The following is an 18,566-nucleotide window of genomic DNA, read 5'->3' on the forward strand; positions in this document are numbered from 1 at the left end:
TTTGAATTCCAGGTGACCCCATGTGGGGTCCCGACCCCAAGGTTGAAAAACACTGGGTTAGCGTGTGAGCATGCTAGCATATGATGAAATGAAAATTTACTACACACTTTCATGGGTCCTAACTGAGTCCATCCAGTTGTTGTCAAGATGTTTGAATCAACATCATAAAATAGTCAAGCTCAAGATGTCAGTAGAGGAAAAAATGGAAGATCTCCAAAGTCAGTGGGATGTAGCTAACATCTGCAAGAGTACCTTGCTGCAGTCAATATGGCCGACACGAGCGGCGCCATACATCCAATCCATACCGGAAGTTTCAAGCGGAAGTTGGTTAAACACCGCTCTGAGGAAGCGGAAGTTAGTTAAACACCGCTCTGAGGCGAGCTACAACAATAAAAGCACGTACGTTTCAATCCATACCGGAAGTCTCAAGCGGAAGTTAGTTAAACACCGCTCCGAGGCGAGCTACAACAATAAAAGCACGTACGTTTCAATCCATACCGGAAGTCTCAAGCGGAAGTTAGTTAAACACCGCTCCGAGGCGAGCTACAACAATAAAAGCACGTACGTTTCAATCCATACCGGAAGTCTCAAGCGTAAGTTAGTTAAACACCGCTCCGAGGCGAGCTACAACAATAAAAGCACGTACGTTTACACATAATTATGGATTCTTTTTGCAGTTACATGTTTATCGTAACGGTATAATTGACTAGGTAATTAACTTCGCAAGTTTATAGGCTACTGTAAAACTCAGAAGTTAGAAGTCCACTAATCACTAAATATAATGTTAACTTTTCATGGATTAATAACTTCTAACGTTCAACGTTAACATAAAAATATGGTTGTGTGGTGGGGTTCACTCACGCACACTCTCTCTAGCTCCCAATAGGACTGAATAATATAAATATTGAATAGACTGAATTCTCATTAAATAAACCTAGGATTAATAAAATGAGAATTTACAATATCAAATTAATTGACCACTTTCAGATTAGTCAGTAGTTGCAACATGCACACCACACAGTCATACTTTGACATTAATATTTTAATTATTGGGGGGGTAGAAAAATAGAAGACACAAATAATTGGTGGTACCAGACATTATGCACTGATCATGATCCTTCCTGTCAGGTAAGATGTGACCGAGGAGATAAAGGCCAGTTTGGGGAACTGTGCTGTCTTAAGGAGGCTCAGATTTCTTGACATCTGTAGTACAATCAGTCTGTGATAGCAAGTGTGTTCTTTTATGCTGCAGTCTGCTGGGGAGTAGGGACTTCAATCCTGCTGATCATATTTTAACCCTTCAGGGATCTTCAGGGATGAGTAGGAGCATCATGGACAACATGATGGCCCTGGACATGTGTTCCTGCAACAGAGCAGGCATTTCCTGGGTCTACAAATGTATTCATCATCAGGTTTAGCTATCAAATGAATGCAATAATTACATTTTCCCATTTTCAGTCCTCTGTTAATCTTTCTGGAATCAAACAAAACACAATATTGCACTTTCATACTGGCAATAATAACTTGACTTGAGTTATTTTTTGTAAACAATGCCTTTATTACAAAACAGAACAAACAAACAGAACAAACAGGGGTCGCCAGGCCATCCTGCTTTGTTGGGGGCACAGTATCTGGTAGTGGTGGGGCTTAAAACAGGCTCCCACTGGCCAACACAACCTCAGCCTTCAGCCTGGTGAGGCCTTCCTCCACGAGGATTCTGATCAAAATCTGAAAAATAGTAACATGATCCAATCATACAGTAACCTTATGATGCTGTAAAGAGTGTTCTCTTTGTTTTTATGCTTTCCAAAGGAATAAAATTGAACACCCAATAATTTCCTCACAATTCCCATGCAAGCTCGATTGACATTCTTACCTCTGGGAGCATAACATCAAAGACAAAATCGAGGAGGTGGATATCCCCTTTTTTTATCTGTTCCCCCACGCCCGTGACCTCCTCAATGACTCGAAGGACCTCAAAGATCTATTAAAAACAAAAACACAAAGTAAACAAATTAACCGTTGTTACCTCTGAACACACATACACATGAAAATTGCTGTATGAGCTAAGCTAAGCTAAGCTAAGCTAATAGCTCGGACAAGAAAACACAACCTTCACGAGACGTGTCACTCAGTTATTCCACGCATCGCATTTGTAAAAAGCACGAATTACATCCTAAAGATAATACCACACTCGTGGAATGATAATTAAAAAAATATTTTTCTTACCGTTCGTTGAACCGCTCTGTCTACACCAAAGATGGTGGATTTTATGGACTTCTTCCTTCTTCTACACTTTTGGTGCATTACCGCCACCTTCTGTCCTGGAGTGTGAACCAGACTGCACGAAGAACAAACTTCCGCTTGGGACTTCCGGTATGGATTGGATGTATGGCGCCGCCCGTGTCCGCCATATTGACTGCAGTTGGGTCCCTCTCAACATCTGGGAAACATGACAACACTACCCATCCCTACAGCCAGTTAGCACAGAGGCTGAGCAACCTCATCTTGTCTTCATGGACTCTTGGTAAATGTGTTGGGATTTTCACACCTCATGTAGATTAAAGGTTCAATCTCACTCACTCTCTCTCCCTCTCTCCTCTTCTCCCCCTCCAGATGGCCAGATGTGCCGAAGAGAAAGAGGAAGAACAGCCAGTGTTCAGTGAAGAGTATGTCTGGTAAGGATTCATCCTGTCTGTCCTCACCTCTCTGTGGTGATTGTCAACTCCAAACAAAAAAAATTCCAAAACAGGTTTCCTTTGCTGATGTTCAGCTGTTTGTTGTGCTGGAGGTTTGGGCTTTGTTCAGCGCAGCCTGTCGCTCCGTCAGCTACTGGCCCTATTTTAAGAGACGCACCAGATTTTATTCAAACGATACACTGGTGTGAATCACACAAACACACAGCTCTCTTTATTTGTATTTTCCAGCACGTCTGGAAGCCAAGTGTGGCTTTAAAGCCTGGTGAAAAGCTTTAGAGCACATAATGATGCATTAGAGCCCTGAGGAAAAGCATATGTAACACCAGTTACTGTGGACAATTTGACAAATAAAAAGACTATTTTGTCCTATTTAAATCCTGGGAATTATATCTAAGAACACCCTGAAGAATGGAGAAAAATATAGTTATTTGTCAGGATTTAACCTGCATCTAGTCCATTTTTTCATGACTATGTAAGGGATAATGCCCGACGAGGTGTCCATTATCAGAAATTAATGGACGACGCGGAGGCGTGAACCCGTGAAGTCCATTAATCTCTGATAATCGGACACCTCGAAGGGCATTATCCCGCTTATACCATGGTCACTTACGAGATAAATACATATTAAATCAATTACTTATAATTTAATGTTATTTTTACCGTTAAAATGTTGTTTTTACCGTTAAAATCACACGTCTTTAAGCGGCTGAGCCGAGCGGACTATTTAATAACACTCGTCGGCGATAAAAATAAAAAAAAAAGAGGGACCCGCTGTGACCGCAGCATAACGTTACAGCCAGTGACTCTGCCACAGCCTGATAGTTGATCAGTGAAGGGAGGTGATGTGACGGCTCAAATGTTACGTGACACAAAGTATTCACCACTTTATTTTCCCATGATCCATTGCGTCACACCACCCCGGAAGTCGGTTGTTTACGTAGCAACAGCTAGCAGCTAACGTAGCAACCGGACATCCACAACTCTTGCGATTGGCTTTATGGTCGTTACAGGCTCCATTCATAAAATCTTTAACTTTCCTTGAGTTGTTTGTGCATCCAACAACAGCACATGCCGTACCGGAGGACATTCTATGAACTTGTAATAATAATAAAAACACTTCTAAGACAGACTGCTAGGCTAGCTCCATTCTGCTTGAAGTGAGACAGAAGTGCGAAACCGACTTGTCGGTGAATTGAGTGTCATGGCGACGCCCAGCGGCGTTCTACGGAAAGTGGTGAATTATTTCAGACGGCCAGTGCACTTCTTAAAAAAAAAAGTTGTTATGGTCCGAGTGTCCGTCCGTTGCCGCGGTTACCAACAAGCGTTTGAGCCAGCGCAGTAATATTTAGAACGTAATCAGGCTATTTTACCGGAACATCTTTATAGGTGTCCATTATCACTTTTTAATGGACACCCCGCAGCCAATCAGAATCGAGGATTCACCCAGACCATGGTATAAGTTATGGTTAAATATCACTGGAGATCCCCAGTAGCAGTTCACACAAGTAGCAGGTCTGTAAACCGGAGGGAAGTAATCAGGAAAATGGGTTGAAAGTTAAAAAAGTAGAAATTCTGCTACTTCTAGAAGACGTATATCACAGAAAGGGACATTTAGATAAATAAAAAAGTGAAATACACTCTATTAATTTTGTTATTTATTAGAATGAGTTCATGTCAGAGTTCAGTCATTAAGGACTTAAAGCTGTATAACATTTTAAACAAAAATTGCCAGTTCATTGAAACAACAAATTCATAGAACAAAATGAAACACATACTGTAGTGCTGTGAGTTTTATTTGATTAGTTTTAATTTCAGTGTTTTAAATTCACTCTGCGCCCGTCTAGATCATTACAAGCTACACAGTATTTTTCAATGAGAAAACAAATGAATAAATGTTCTGTATTATTACATTTGCTTATTGGAATGAAAGTTAAAAGTGCATTTTTATTTTTAGCTTCCACTGACGTCTGAAGTCCCACCCTTAACAGCTTGATAAAAAAAGCTCCAGATTTTAAAGTAAAAATTTAATCAAGTTTTGCAGGCAGCAGCTCTCACATGTTGTGCTCTGCTCTGCAGTCAGATACTTTTTGTATGAGAAGATCCACTCAGTAAATCCTCCTCCCCTGGAGTTCTCGCTTTGCTTCCCAAAAATCTCCAATGTGTGTGTGTGTGTGTGTGTGTGTGTGTGTGTAAGAGAGTACAAACAACTGTGATGGGGGACTGGGCCATGTGTGTGTGTACAGTTGGAGATGGTGCTTAGATGAACTGCATGTCTGCTTAAAGGGATAGTTCAACATTTTTGGCAAATTGGCCCATTGCCATAATCGCTATAGTCATAGCAGTAGGTTTGTTACCTTTAATTGTCGGTGCAAGCTATTTTTAGAACGGCAGAGCAGAGCCGTGAGCTGCTCAGAGCTACGCTACGCTAATGGGTTTTCTTGGTTTCCCTCATCAAACTCATCAAATACACAATCCAACAATTCCAAAACGCTCTCGTTGACAAGTGGTAACCTGCACATTCACCACGCTATGAGAAAATAACGGAACGTTACGAGACAGAGTCGTTTTAGAGGTAAATTCATGCAAAACCGCTGATGCACGTTTCCATCGGGGGCAGTTTTTCGACAAGCAGTCTCTGCACTTGCCTCGAAAACAACTCTGTCTCGTAACGTCACGTTATTATCTCATAGAGTGGTGAATGTGCAAGTCACAACTTGTCCACCAGAGCGTTTTGGAGTTGTTGGATTGTGTATTTGATGAGTTTGATGAGGGAAAACAAAAAATCTCTTTAGCCTCCATAGCGTAGCTCTGAGCAGCTTGCGGCTCTGCTCCGCCGTTCTAAAAATGGCTTGCAATGACAATTAAAGGTAACGAACCTACTGCTATGACTATAGGGATTATGGCAATGGGCCAATTTGGCAAAAAGTAGAACTATCCCTTTAAAGAAGGAGGGGGGGAGCCCTGTCCGAGCATGCAGACATGACTGTCAGTCCTTGTGCAACTACATGCGGCTTAGAGGTCAGAGTTTACAGAGAGTCAGAGGAGGTTCACATTGTCAAGGAGAAATTAAACCAATGAAAAGCACAAGCAGGGGATGTGAGCGTAAAACCTCATAAGCTGCGCGTGCAGAAAAGACTGCCAGTCTTATATACTGTATGTTCCATCCTGTATCAGAGTCTCTTGGGGCCCCTACACACAAGAGCTTCGTTGAGGCCCCTGTGATAACACTCAGCCCCCTCCTCCCTCTCCTCCCTCTCCTCCCTCTCCTCCCCCTCCTCATCTTTCTCCATTCATCCTAACCCTCCTCCATCACCCCTGCTTCCTCACCATCTGCCTGGGCCCTTCCTCAACCACACTCGTTGGTCGCCCCCTCTCCTCATTCCATCCTTTCTTCCTCTTCGACCTCCTCCTCCTCTCCTATAGCTCTTAGCATCTCTGTTCCAGGGTATATCCCCAGCTACCTGGAGAAGGACGAGCCATGTGTGGTGTGTGGGGACAAGGCCACTGGATACCACTACCGCTGCATCACCTGCGAGGGTTGCAAGGTATCACAAAACACCTCGCACCTTCTCCGTCACTCAACCACTAGCAGTTGTTATAGATATAGTCTAAAAAACTGTAACAAGAAAGGTGCATAATACATCAAGAGTCTGGATGGATTTCATCATCTACAAAACCAAAAACTGGAGAAGAGCAACATAAAACATGGATCAAACTATGTGTTTATCTGCGCTAACATGACATTGTTACAAGAACAGTACCAGTTTAAGACATATCAACAAGTTTTTCACTGGGACACACATCTGTAATCTTTTAGCAAAAAGATAACGGAATAACGGAACATTGCGAGACGGAGCCACTGATGCGCGTTCCCGTTGGGGGCAGCTTTGCATTTACCTCAAAAACAACTCCGTCTCATAACATTCCGTTATTATCGCGCAGTGTGGTCAATGTGCAGGTCACAACTTGTCCACCAGAGCGTTTTGGAGTTGTTGGATTGTGTATTTGACGAGTTTGATGAGGGAAAGCCAGGAAATCCCATTAGCCTCCGTAGCGTAGCTCTGAGCAGCTCGCGGCTCTGCTCCGCCGTTCTAAAAATAGCTTGCACCGACAATTAAAGGTAACAAACCTACTCCTAAGACTATAGGGATCATGGCAATGGGCGAATTTGCCAAAATGTTGAACTATCCCTTTAATATAACAGTGTCTTGTTGGTTTGTTGTAATCAATCTTTATTAATTCTGCATTCTACCAGGGGTTACTCTTTTATTGTACTGATATTATGACCAGTTTCCTTTAAAGAACCTTTCTTACCTGCCTCCCTCTGCTTAAAAGCATCATTTAAAAAACACTTAGTAAGCAATTAGTCATGTCACTTCATTACTTATCCAATGTTGGTAAGCAAGCTCCTGCCTTGAAATGACCAGCCTGACTCATTTGATGCACTTGTTTTAACCAATGCCCTTCAATCACACAGTTGTTCTTGCGCTTTTGCTACTTGTATTTTTTTTTCACTTTCTTTTTCCTTTCCTCCGTGTTGTTTCCTCTCCTTTCCAGGGTTTTTTCCGCAGGACCATCCAGAAAAACCTCCATCCTGCTTACTCCTGTAAATATGAAGGCTGCTGCATCATTGACAAGATCACCCGCAACCAGTGCCAGCTGTGCCGCTTCAAGAAGTGCATCTCAGTGGGCATGGCCATGGATCGTGAGTTATTCATGTATTCTTATCACCCCTAGGATTTGCATGGAAATGCACGGGGTTAAGGCTCCTACTGTCACTCTGAAAACTTATTAGAAGCATAGAGCAGAAATATTTTTATCCATGGTAACAGTGTGGCCATATAGAAAGCAATGTTGGTGGGTCGCTCTGTTCAGCACTTTAGTTACAGAGGATGAATCTTATTGATTTGACATTTTAACCATCACAAGAACGGCCTCACAGAAATGCTGATATGAAAACAAGGATGGAAAATGCAAAGAAACACAAAAAAACAGCATTGTGTTTTTTTTTTGGTTTTGTTTTGTTTTGTTTTTTCCATTAATTTCTTTTAATTGTTTTTTATTTATTATAGCTTTTTTAGTTCCTAATATTGGCTCTTAGATTCTTAGGTTATTTAGTGTCTTCTTTTGTCTTTTTTTATCTCACTGGTCCTGAGAAACACTTTTCCTTCTCTGTGTTTTGAACATGTAGAATGACATGAGATAAAATCTGAATCTGAATCTGAGCATGTTAGTGTCAATGTGAGCATGCTTGTTAGCATTAGCATTTAGCTGCACCACCACCACCACAAGTAGACAGACTCACAGAAGATAAATAAGGGAGCCAGTTAGCAATCAGCATGTTAATATGCATTAATGTGAACAGGGAAATTGTGGACAAATGCACAGCTCAATACTATAACCATGTTAGCAGGTAGGGTTGCCACCTTTGAGTTGTGAAAATAAGGGACACTCGACCAAATGTCGACGGGGGGGGGTGACACGGGTCAAAACGCATCACTTTTCATGTAGGCCTATGTATTTTGTACACGTTCAATTTCTTGTATTAACACATATTTTAAACTGGAATGGGGGCAGGTACAGTGCACCTTATTGAGGTTATCACTTGACGTAGCTAAGGCCAGGACGGGCTAGCCTACTTGTTTGATCCAAAACATAAAGTTGCAATATCCCACTTAAATATAATAGTAATACATATTAATGCCTATAGCCTATGTGAAGAGGCTGTCACATGTTACACATGGAATGATTCCTCACAACAGCCTAATAGGCTTTATGCACAGATCCACTACTTCCTGAACATTTAAACAAGTTCCTTTATTTCCTGTATGTATTATTGGACAAACTGATTAATCCAGGTGTGTCTGACCTCAATAGTCAGAGAGCTGGCCATCTTAACTCATTGAGTGCCAACCACGTAATTTCTCGTTTTTCGTTCCCATGCGTTGAGTGCCAAAAACTAAATTTTTCGTTTTTTGCTTTTTTTTTAAATTATGAAAATAGACACTTTAATACACATTATATGTAAATTTGGGGACTCTACGACGAGGAGAACTGAAATAGATGACGATCAAAGTCACATGACAGCTCATGATCTGGAAGTTTTTATCATAACTCAGCTTCTGCAAACGGAGTTCTGCATGTGGATGCAGCGCAGCTGCGCCGCAGCTGCTCTGCTCTCACCCGCGAGGCTGCAGCAGCTGGGAGCTGAACCAGGAAGCTCTCAGCCGACTGTCCCGCCCGGTCTTCATCTGGAGCAACACCGTGTCCTCCCCAAAGTCCTCCCGCGGTAAAATCTGATGGTCTCTGGACCAAAGCAGACCGGCACCACCGACCCGTACCACAGACGGACCGCGACCACCGGCGGGACCGGTGTTCGCGAGCCGCTGTGGCCGGCAGAGCCTCACGTTCCGCGGCGAGAGGCTGTGACACGGCACGGTGCGTCTGTGTTATTGCTGTTTAGTGGCGCCCCCCCCGCCCCCGATGGTGGTTTTGTGAATAGAACAACAATTGTTGTGTATATTTATCTTATACGAGCCCTTTGATCCAGAAATGCGAGTGTCTGAAGAGCGACAGACACAAACAGCGCACCTTTCATAAAAGACGCTCTATCTCCTTTTCTAGAAAAAAAGGAGGGATTTTGGTGAAACCCAGCCATGTTTAGCTTGACTTTTCTCAGGAACGGAGGCACGTAGAAACAAACGGTTTGTGGCCATTTGAAGGATAAAGTTAAACCTTTCAAATGAGCTACAGTATGTGTTGGTGGCAATAATATAGAATACACTATGGCTCTAAAATAAAAAGTCAAATATGGTCTAATTTGCCGGTACACTTGACTAAAACTTTGGAAAGGAGCGCGGCACTCAATGAGTTAATGGGAGGACTGGGTGGTTTAAGTTCAGGAAGTAGTGGAGCTGTGCATAAAGCCTATTATTAACAGTGATTTACCACGGTTTGAAACGTATGCAAATCAAATAAAAATGCATCTGCACAAAATGATCAGAAATAACACTGTGCTAATGTTCAGACCAGTTCAAGACCAGCTGCATAGGCTACCAGCAACAGCAGGTCAGACGAATAAACAGCACCCACTGAGTTAGTTTGCTTTTGTTTATGTAATAATAATAATATAAAATAGGGCTGTCCCAAATGATTATTTTTCTCCCGATTAATCTATCGACTATTTTTTCGATTAGTCGATTAGTCTAGCGATTATTTTTTTGACTAATCTAACGATTAATTTTTGGTTGACGATTAGTCATTTACAAAAAAAACACCTCTGAACACTTCTCTTATTTAAATTCTTCAGATACTCTTTCTGGTGTACATTCCTCTAAATCAGTGGTTCCCAACCTTTTTTCCTCAAAGCCCCCCCCCCCCCCTTGCTTTTGTCAAAGACAAGCCTTTTTATTCTATTTTGTGCCATCCTTATTTTGTCTTTATGTCAATTTTCCTTTGTTGTGTCATAATTTTTATCACGTCCCTATAAGCAGGTAGGTTATATGTAGGTTTTTGTTCCTATTGATTTTGATGATTTTGATTATCCAATTGGATGTGTTATTGGAATTTTAAAATATCAATATGCACAAATCTAATTTTGATAACCTCACAACCTCAGAACAGACAAAGCTCTGTGGACCCCCTGACATCTCTGACGCCCCCCTGAGGGGGGCCCGGACCCAAGGTTGGGAACCAATGCTCTAAATAATCTTTTTTTTTTGGAGGGGAAAAACTATGCCACATCAGTTTGCTTTAACCTGGAAAATAGACAGATGAGTGCACACTGAAATATTAGCACAGTGATTTTGAATAGGCACATTTATTTAGTATAGTCATGGAGCAGAGCAGTGTTTCCTCTAGGATTTTTTTTTTAAGCCGGGGGTGCAGGACATCACCCTCACTTACGATCTGCTGCTGTGCTGCGTCCGGGTGCAGAGAGCAGCAGCGGAGTGGATTTAAAAAAAAAACAACAAAAAAAGACAACACGAGGACGTGTTTACATCTATGGATACATAAAGCAAGGAGACTGTGGCGGGTGGTCCGATTGTCCGACGAGGGAGGGGGGCGCGGGGGGTCCGCGTTCGGACCGTATGAGTTCGCTTTTACCGCGCACTGATGTCATGCATGCGCCCTTTGCTCTGTGTGTGTGTGTGTGTGAGAGAGAGAGAGCGTCAATAACGGTGAAAGAGCGATGGATAGAAAGTGTCCTACAGAGAGATCTCTGCTTTGTTGTAGTTCTGACAAATGCTGGATCTTTACAGAACACGTGCGAAGTGGTGCAGCATTCATGACAATTCGGAAATACGGGACAAAGCCCGTCCCGTATTGATTCAAAACGGGACGCACTATTTTATTTCAAAATACGGAACGATTCCGTATTTTAAGGGACGGGTGGCAACCCTATTAGCAGGCTGACATTAGCATTTAGCTCAGTGCTACTCTGCCTACATTGTCCGTTAAGTTATGTTAAGTCAGAACAAATTGGTGCCACCATTCTTTCTTTTCTTTTTTCTTTTCTTTTTTTTAAACATTTTCCATCCTTATTTTCATATCAGCATTTCTGTGAGGCCGTTTTTGTGATGGTTAAAATGTCAAATCAGTAAGCTTCATCCTTGAACTAAATTGCTGAACAGAGCGACCCACCAACATTACTTTCTATATGGCCACACTGTTACCATGGATAAAAATATTTCTGCTCTATCTTCTAATAAGTTTTCAGAGTGACAGTAGAAGCCATGCATGAGCTAGCATGAGCTCTACTCTGTATAAAAACTCTCAGCACTTGTGGCTGATTTTAGATGAGGAATATCACGGTGTTGCCTTGGCAACAGAAGTTACGTTAAGTCAGGACAAATTGGTGCCACGTTTTTCTGTATCATGTGTATTCACAGATGAACACACAGGGGATTACTGCACTGCCTCACGGTCGTGCTGGTTACAAAGATGAATAACAGAGCACGCGCACACATACTCACCAACATCATCTCCTTTCACTTTGGCACTGATATTAATTTAGCAGTACATCTGCTCCTGGAGATAAAGGGAACGCTTTCCTTTCCTCGGGATATTTTCATGAAAATATACAGAACATCTGGACTTCACTTATTGCAGCACACTGCACTTACATCATGTCGCTTAAATTTAATTCACTGCAGTGGTCCTTGAAATATCTGCGCTGTAATTTGACGCAAAGCTCTGCTGGATGGACAATGTATGAGGTAAACAAGGACCAACATCAGATTTGATGCAACAAAAACTAGCCTTCTCCTCTCTTACATTTTGTGTGGAGATAGATTCAGCGCCGTTGTAAGCATCACATTCTCAGGTTCACAGCTGCACAGCTCTTGTACAACACTTCCCTCTTTCTTTTCTCACATAAAAAATACAAAACTGTCAAGTGTATCTTCCGGGCGTTCAGTGCTCATCTGACATTGTGACTCGCTCGATATTTCACACAAAGTTTTGGAGGTCGCCCGGCTTCTGTTCTGAGAACATTAAAAATCTAGTAACCTTTCTCATTCATCTGTGACATATTGGAACTAAATTCACTGAAAGAGACTTTTTGTTGTTGGCAGAGAGGTGAGATTGAGGTTTGTTTTTGGTTTGGAACTGTCACATGTCTGCGCTACACTTACAGTTTCCCTGACTGACTCAGTGATAGAGTTACACCATTGGTCTACTGAGTGCAGTTTTCACACTCACTGCTGCTTTATCAAACTGATTTGCTGCCAGTGGTCTCTAATGCAATTATCAGGGGACAACCACAACATTAGCTCATCTAGAGACCAAGGCCTTTGATTAGCAGAAGCTAACTTCTGCATGTATTAGATGCAGGTCTCTTATTTCTACTCGATCGCACCAGTGTTTTTTGGTTCCCACAAACGCCACACTTCCTGCAAATGAAAAGCCCTTGAAGCGTTTCAGTGAACAGAGACCTTTTGTAGCTTATCAGCATGTTAGCATTGTCGCTGTGAGCACGGTAGCATGCTGATGTTTGCAACTGCAGCCTAACAGAGCGGCTAAACGCTGTTGACAGAACAACACGGGGGAGCATGAACACAGCAAAGACAGATACACAACTAAAGCAAAAAAAGAAACACTTAAAGTCAACACCAACAGAGATAAATGAATAAATAAAAAAGAAAATAGAAACAGAAAACAAAGAGTCTCATTATTGAACTCCCACACAGTATCCCTGTATTACAGTTTTTCGCGATTGCTAAGACACATTTCTTGAAAGCTGCTCTCCTTTTCTCTAAACTGTGAACACAAACCCCAATTTTCAAGCTACATTCACAAAACCTCAGACTCTCCTTGCAAAACCAAACTTTCACCTCAAAACAGTTCAATCTGTGCTCAAAACTGAACTATGTTGTCAAATCGTACCCTGAGTCAATCAAAATGAAAAACACTAATGAGCAGTCACTAAACACAACATAGAAAAATAGAAAACACAATGCTCAGGACATGAAGCTGTAGAAATAAATGTTTATTGTTCACTGTGGGCTAAATGCATGTTGCAAAACAAAAAACCTGTGCATTTAGCAATTGTACATAAAAAAATACAAAAAACAGAAATCCTGTGCATTTACACGTAGCACTTGTAAAGTACAAAAACAAACAGAAATCTTACTATGCAATTAGCACTTATATTATATACAGTAAGCCTACGTAAAAAATAAAGTACAAAAATATACAAATGAGAAGTGCATTACTCAGCCACAGCATCATTTCTCCGTACTGGGTCAGGCTACAAGACTTCATCCTGAACTGGCTTATATATGTTCCCTCACATCATTAGCCACAAGTGTGACCAATTTTGAGTTGCTGTGTTCAACCGGTGAAACCTGTGCTTTACAGTAATTTAGTGAAATGTCCACCTCCTCTTATCCCACCCATCAGTGGTGTTAGATGAGTCGAAGCGCGTGGCCAAGCGGCGTCTGATCGAGGAGAATCGAGAGAGAAGGAAGCGAGAGGAGATGGTGCGGACGCTGCAGCTGAGGCCGGAGCCCGACACAGCCGAGTGGGAGCTGATCCGGATGGTGACGGAGGCTCACCGACACACCAACGCCCAGGGCTCCAGCTGGAAACAGAAGCGGAAGTTCATGGTAAGCTTTTTTTTTAGTTTTAACAACAAACTTTCTGGTTTCACAAGAAAGTCAACACAGTAATATTTTCAGCGCGGCCTGTCGGTTTGCAGAGTTTTACATCATGCTGGTCTGTTGTTCCCTGTTGTTCCTCTGACATAAAATTCTGTTTCAAAATCCCCTTTTTAATCTCTGGTAGCATCACTTGTGATAAAATACAACTGACTTGACTTGAACATTTCATCAGAGTTGTTCAAATTAACTAAATAGCAGGAGCAGAAAGATCAGAAGCTGAGATCTGACATAAACACCTCAAAACAGTAAAAGAGTAACTTATTGAGGTCTGGCAGCTGATTTGTCCCTCTGTCTCACCGGCAGCACAGAGCTGATACAACACAGTTTATAACACTCATCACCCTCACACCCATATATATTTGTAGCTGTGAGTGTCAAAAATCATCCTCCTTTTCACAAGTCACAGACACCATCCATGTGTTTTTAGAATCAAGAATATCATTATCTCCAGATATCTTTATAGACGTCACATAAAAAAGATGTTTCTGAAGACAAATACTGTAGATAACTTGCAGACAGTCATGCTAATATCCAACCTGGTGTGTTTTTAATGCTGTCACTTTGACGCAGTGTAAACAAATATAGACTTAATTAGAACAGTCATAGATTTAAAGCCTTGCTGCAAAAAAAAGAAAAATCAGGCCAATGTCTCCAGTTGCTGTATTTTTTTTATAACTTACATTTTTATTGAGTTTTCACATGCATATCGGCAAAACAATACAGCAAACAAGGTACAAGTTACAGTAACACTAACAATATGTAGATGTTCTACTATTCAGTGACAGTCCACTGTTCCCTTTAGCATTTGTTCAGTTGGTATCACGTCTCTTATAAATGTTCCATTTTTCCATTTTTTTTCAAATCCGTTCTCTTTGAGTCTCAACAGGCATGTCAGTTTTTCCATAACAAGGATTTCCTGGACAATTTCCAACTACTGTTTCTGTTTTGGAATGTTCAGTTTCTTGTGACCGCTTTCTTATTTGCTGCGAGTACTGTAATACTTTAGTCAAGTACAGATCTTCTTTCATTACAACTGTCTCAATATTCCCAAGATACATCACTGGACAAGTATTTGGGATTTCATATCATATATTTTTTACAACTGAGGTAACATTTTTGCCAGTATATCCTCATTTTGTACAGTCTCCAGCAGTCTTGTTGTATAGCCAGTTCCAGTTGCTGTAACATCTGCATACCTACACTGACATAATAGGAAGCAAACTGGCATGGGAAACTCATACACATGGTCTGACCTTTAACTAATTCATGAGAAGTGATTAATTATGTCACATTTTCATTAGCCGGCATCTTGAGTCTTAATCACACTCCTTGAATCTGTCAGTGAGATTTTCTTTAATTGATTGCAGCTCTTTTATGTAGCTCGTTATTCCAAAATGTCCAGTGTGTTGAAAGTTGTTTCCACTTCAAATATCAAGGCATGAAAGAGAGCGACTTCTTTTCATTTTCAAAAGGAACAGTCTTGACAGCGATTCCTTTTCATCAGCGACTCACTCGGAGGTATTGTCCCATGTGACCGGCGCCACATGCAGACACACGTGTCTACGCCGCCGATGGTTTCCTTGAGACAAAGGTCAGATGACAGTTTCCAGGCAACCAACACATGAAGGCAAAGACAGCTTTACAGTCAAATTCAGGTTTTTGAAGGTCTTTTGAAAAAAAAAAAAAGAGGAAGCTCTACAGTGAACAAACACCAAAGTGCAAGACCTCCATATATGGGTGTATGTGACACAGCAATAAGAGCAACAAGATGAGACTTCAAAATCTGGAAGGTTATATAGCACTTATAATAACTATGAATTAATTCATTAGTGCACTACATTTCAACATATTCAGTTATAATCACAAACACTGTGATGTGCATGGCCCTGCGCTTTTGCTACTGGATTTTTTTTTTTCTTCAAACAATATACAGTATACAAGTGCAATGTTTAGTTTGGTTTAGTTTAGTTTAATGTTTATTTGTCAGGGATATCACATATAACTGTCAACTGCACCAGGGTAAGCTGACAGCTCATTTGCATCTGTATTCCCTGGGCAGGCACAAGAACTTGACTATACATTATAAAACCACACATTAGAGCCACAGATATATCACAATACATTCAAAACCAGTGGATATGAATAGAAACCTAACCTGTATAACAACAATGTATTAAATATGACTGTCATCTATTCATTAACAATAAATATAAATAGTAATTTTTCCTATAACGCCAATAATCAGGGTTCCTACACAGGTATGGAAAGTATGCAATTTGATTTAATGCATTTCCAGGTCTGAAAAAGTAAAAAGGAAAATATAGAATGGAAATGCTGTATATTTATCTTAATACCTACTATATCTCTGTTTGGTCTTATCTTAAGTTATTTGGGTTAATTGTTTTGTATCTACCTAGCTGCAATCTCCTGGAAATTATTTGGTGACATAATAGCATACAGATTCAGAAAACAAACGATTAATTGCAAAATGTATTTACATGATACACATCTAATTACTCAAATGTCACAAATTATTAGATTTTTTTTTTTTTACCAAGAAGTTTGGAAATTAGGGTCTGGAAAAAGTATGGAATTTAGAAATTTCAAATGTGTGTGAACCCTGAATAAATAGCGATCTCACCTAAACTACAACAACAGATATCAGTATCAATCTGGCTCGTTCAACTGTAAAAGAAAATGTATAATATCCCCTCTAGGCCTGGCTGATTCCAGCCAAAGCCCCAGGCTGTTCCCAGACCTGGCAAAATATAGTAATCATACCACATAACCACAACACATCTTGACTTTGGTGTAAACCAAAACAACATCAGAAGAAGAACTGTGCGGCGTCTCCTGAGGAGGTCCAGCAGACAACGTGCATCTTGTTCCGCCAGTTCAGACACTGCAGCCTCTTCATATTAACATTTAAAGGGACTTTTATGGATAAATCAGTGCAGATTCCCATGGAACCTTTTTTTTTTAATTCCCTACAAATTGCCAGCGAACATCAGCAGCATCAGCAGTGACTTTTAAACGACAAACAAAACCAGGAGTCACTAAACCACAGAGTCTCTCCATTGAAGTGGAACATAAAAACATGTAGTCACGTGGGTTTTTCTTGGCTTTCAAAACGAATCCATCTGTGACTGTCGTAGTAATCAGCAATGTGGCGGCGGTAGCTGTAGCTGTAGCTGGGTAGGAGGAGGTGCTACTCAAAAGAACAACTCATTAATGAGCTGAGGGACAAGGGAAACTCTCTCAGGGGATATATTGAGTAATTATCCGTCTGTCTTGTCGACTCAGCGCAGCTCATTTACAGTATTCCAGCATGGCTGCAGCCAGATCAGTTGTGTAAAGTCTGGTCCGTCATGGTGTCATTTTATAGATTTCACAGCTGTTTTTGTACTGGTGGTGTCTGATGTTCTGTCGGTGAAGCTTCCCTCTAGTGATTAATAAAGTCTCTCCGTCAATGCGTCGCCTGAAGCTGTTTCCTGTTGGTTGTGGCTCTCAGCTTCCTGTTGTATTGGAGCAGGATAGAGATCAGCTGTGCGGCTATGAATGGAAACCTGTGCACTGTTGGCAGCACTCTCACAAATAATTAGATAACCTCTTACCTCAGCCCTGTTGCTCTGATTGGGAGAGGATGCTAAATGCCTTTCAATTTGTGATCCACTACGTGTGTGTGTGTGTGTGTGTATGTGTGTGTGATCACACTCTGACCTCCTAAGACTATTGTCCACTGTGTTCAGGTCTTTTTGACTAAGCAGATTAAGCCGTGCTAAAAATGCACTGCAGACTTATTTAGCCTGTTATTTAGAGTGTTATACACCTGCATTAACTTTGATATTCACCTTCTGTATGTATTTTATTCATCTGCATTCTGTCTTTACATGTCCCTCCAAGTCTTACAAGACAAGCAAGGATTTGACTCTGTATTATATTCTGGTCCTGTGTGGACTGTCTTTTATAGACTAGTGGTATTTCAATCGGTTCCACTCTAGACACATGAGACTCCACATGGCCTGAGTCTATATTTTGTGCTCTTTACAAGTGTGTAAACCTATTAAAGAGCAGTGTCTTCAGAATTTCAGTTTTTGTTCCACTTAGTCAACACAGCAACATCAGCTGTGGCAGGTTTCTCGCAGCTCTCTGTCAGTAAGTGAAGCAGCTGTTTCTGGAAAACCTGTAAAATGTAAAAGCAGGTAGAAATCTGTCTTCACTCGTCAACCTCAGGTATTAGCATTTTTCTTTTGACACATAAAGAAGGAATGGGTTTTTTCGTCACCAGTCTGATTTCTTGTTTCCAGCCCGACGATATCGGCCAGGGTCCCATGGTTCCCACCTCCGACGGAGACAAGGTGGACCTCGAGGCCTTCAGCGAGTTCACCAAGATCATGACCCCCGCCATAACACGGGTCGTCGACTTTGCCAAGAAATTGCCCATGTTCTCAGAGGTAGGTTCAGTGGGTGGAGTGTGTGTGTGTGTACTTGTACAGCTATACATGTGAGGTCCAGTTTGAGTTTTAAACCATCAGAGTGAGGACATTTTGGCCGGTCCTCACTTTCTCAGACCCCTCTAAGGGCTGTTTGAGGGTTAAGACTTTAAAATAACTAGGTTATTATCATTAGGTTTAAGTTAGGTTAAGAGTAATGGTTAAGGTTAGGCATTTGTTTTGAATGGTTAAAGCCCCAGTGTGTAACTTAT

General features: G+C 41.2%; 1 protein-coding gene across 4 annotated transcripts in view; it reads left to right on the forward strand.

Annotated features, from left to right (window-relative positions):
- Positions 1-18,566, forward strand: part of LOC146983484 (thyroid hormone receptor alpha) — a 128,736-nt gene that overhangs the window by 94,671 nt on the left and 15,499 nt on the right. For 2 of the 4 annotated variants that reach the window (XM_085785098.1, XM_085785100.1), the window contains 5 exons: positions 2,617-2,678; positions 6,123-6,244; positions 7,257-7,404; positions 13,602-13,807; positions 18,169-18,315. In XM_085785098.1, coding sequence (XP_085641224.1) covers positions 2,617-2,678; positions 6,123-6,244; positions 7,257-7,404; positions 13,602-13,807; positions 18,169-18,315 — 685 coding nt within the window. The remainder of the gene's footprint in view (positions 1-2,616; positions 2,679-6,122; positions 6,245-7,256; positions 7,405-13,601; positions 13,808-18,168; positions 18,316-18,566) is intronic. The other 2 variants (XM_085785099.1, XM_085785101.1) reach the window with 1 other exon arrangement.

The sequence above is a fragment of the Trachurus japonicus genome, chromosome 8, assembly GCF_045865225.1.
Source record: "Trachurus japonicus isolate A0001 chromosome 8, Traja_1.0".
In the NCBI taxonomy this organism is placed as follows: domain Eukaryota; kingdom Metazoa; phylum Chordata; class Actinopteri; order Carangiformes; family Carangidae; genus Trachurus; species Trachurus japonicus.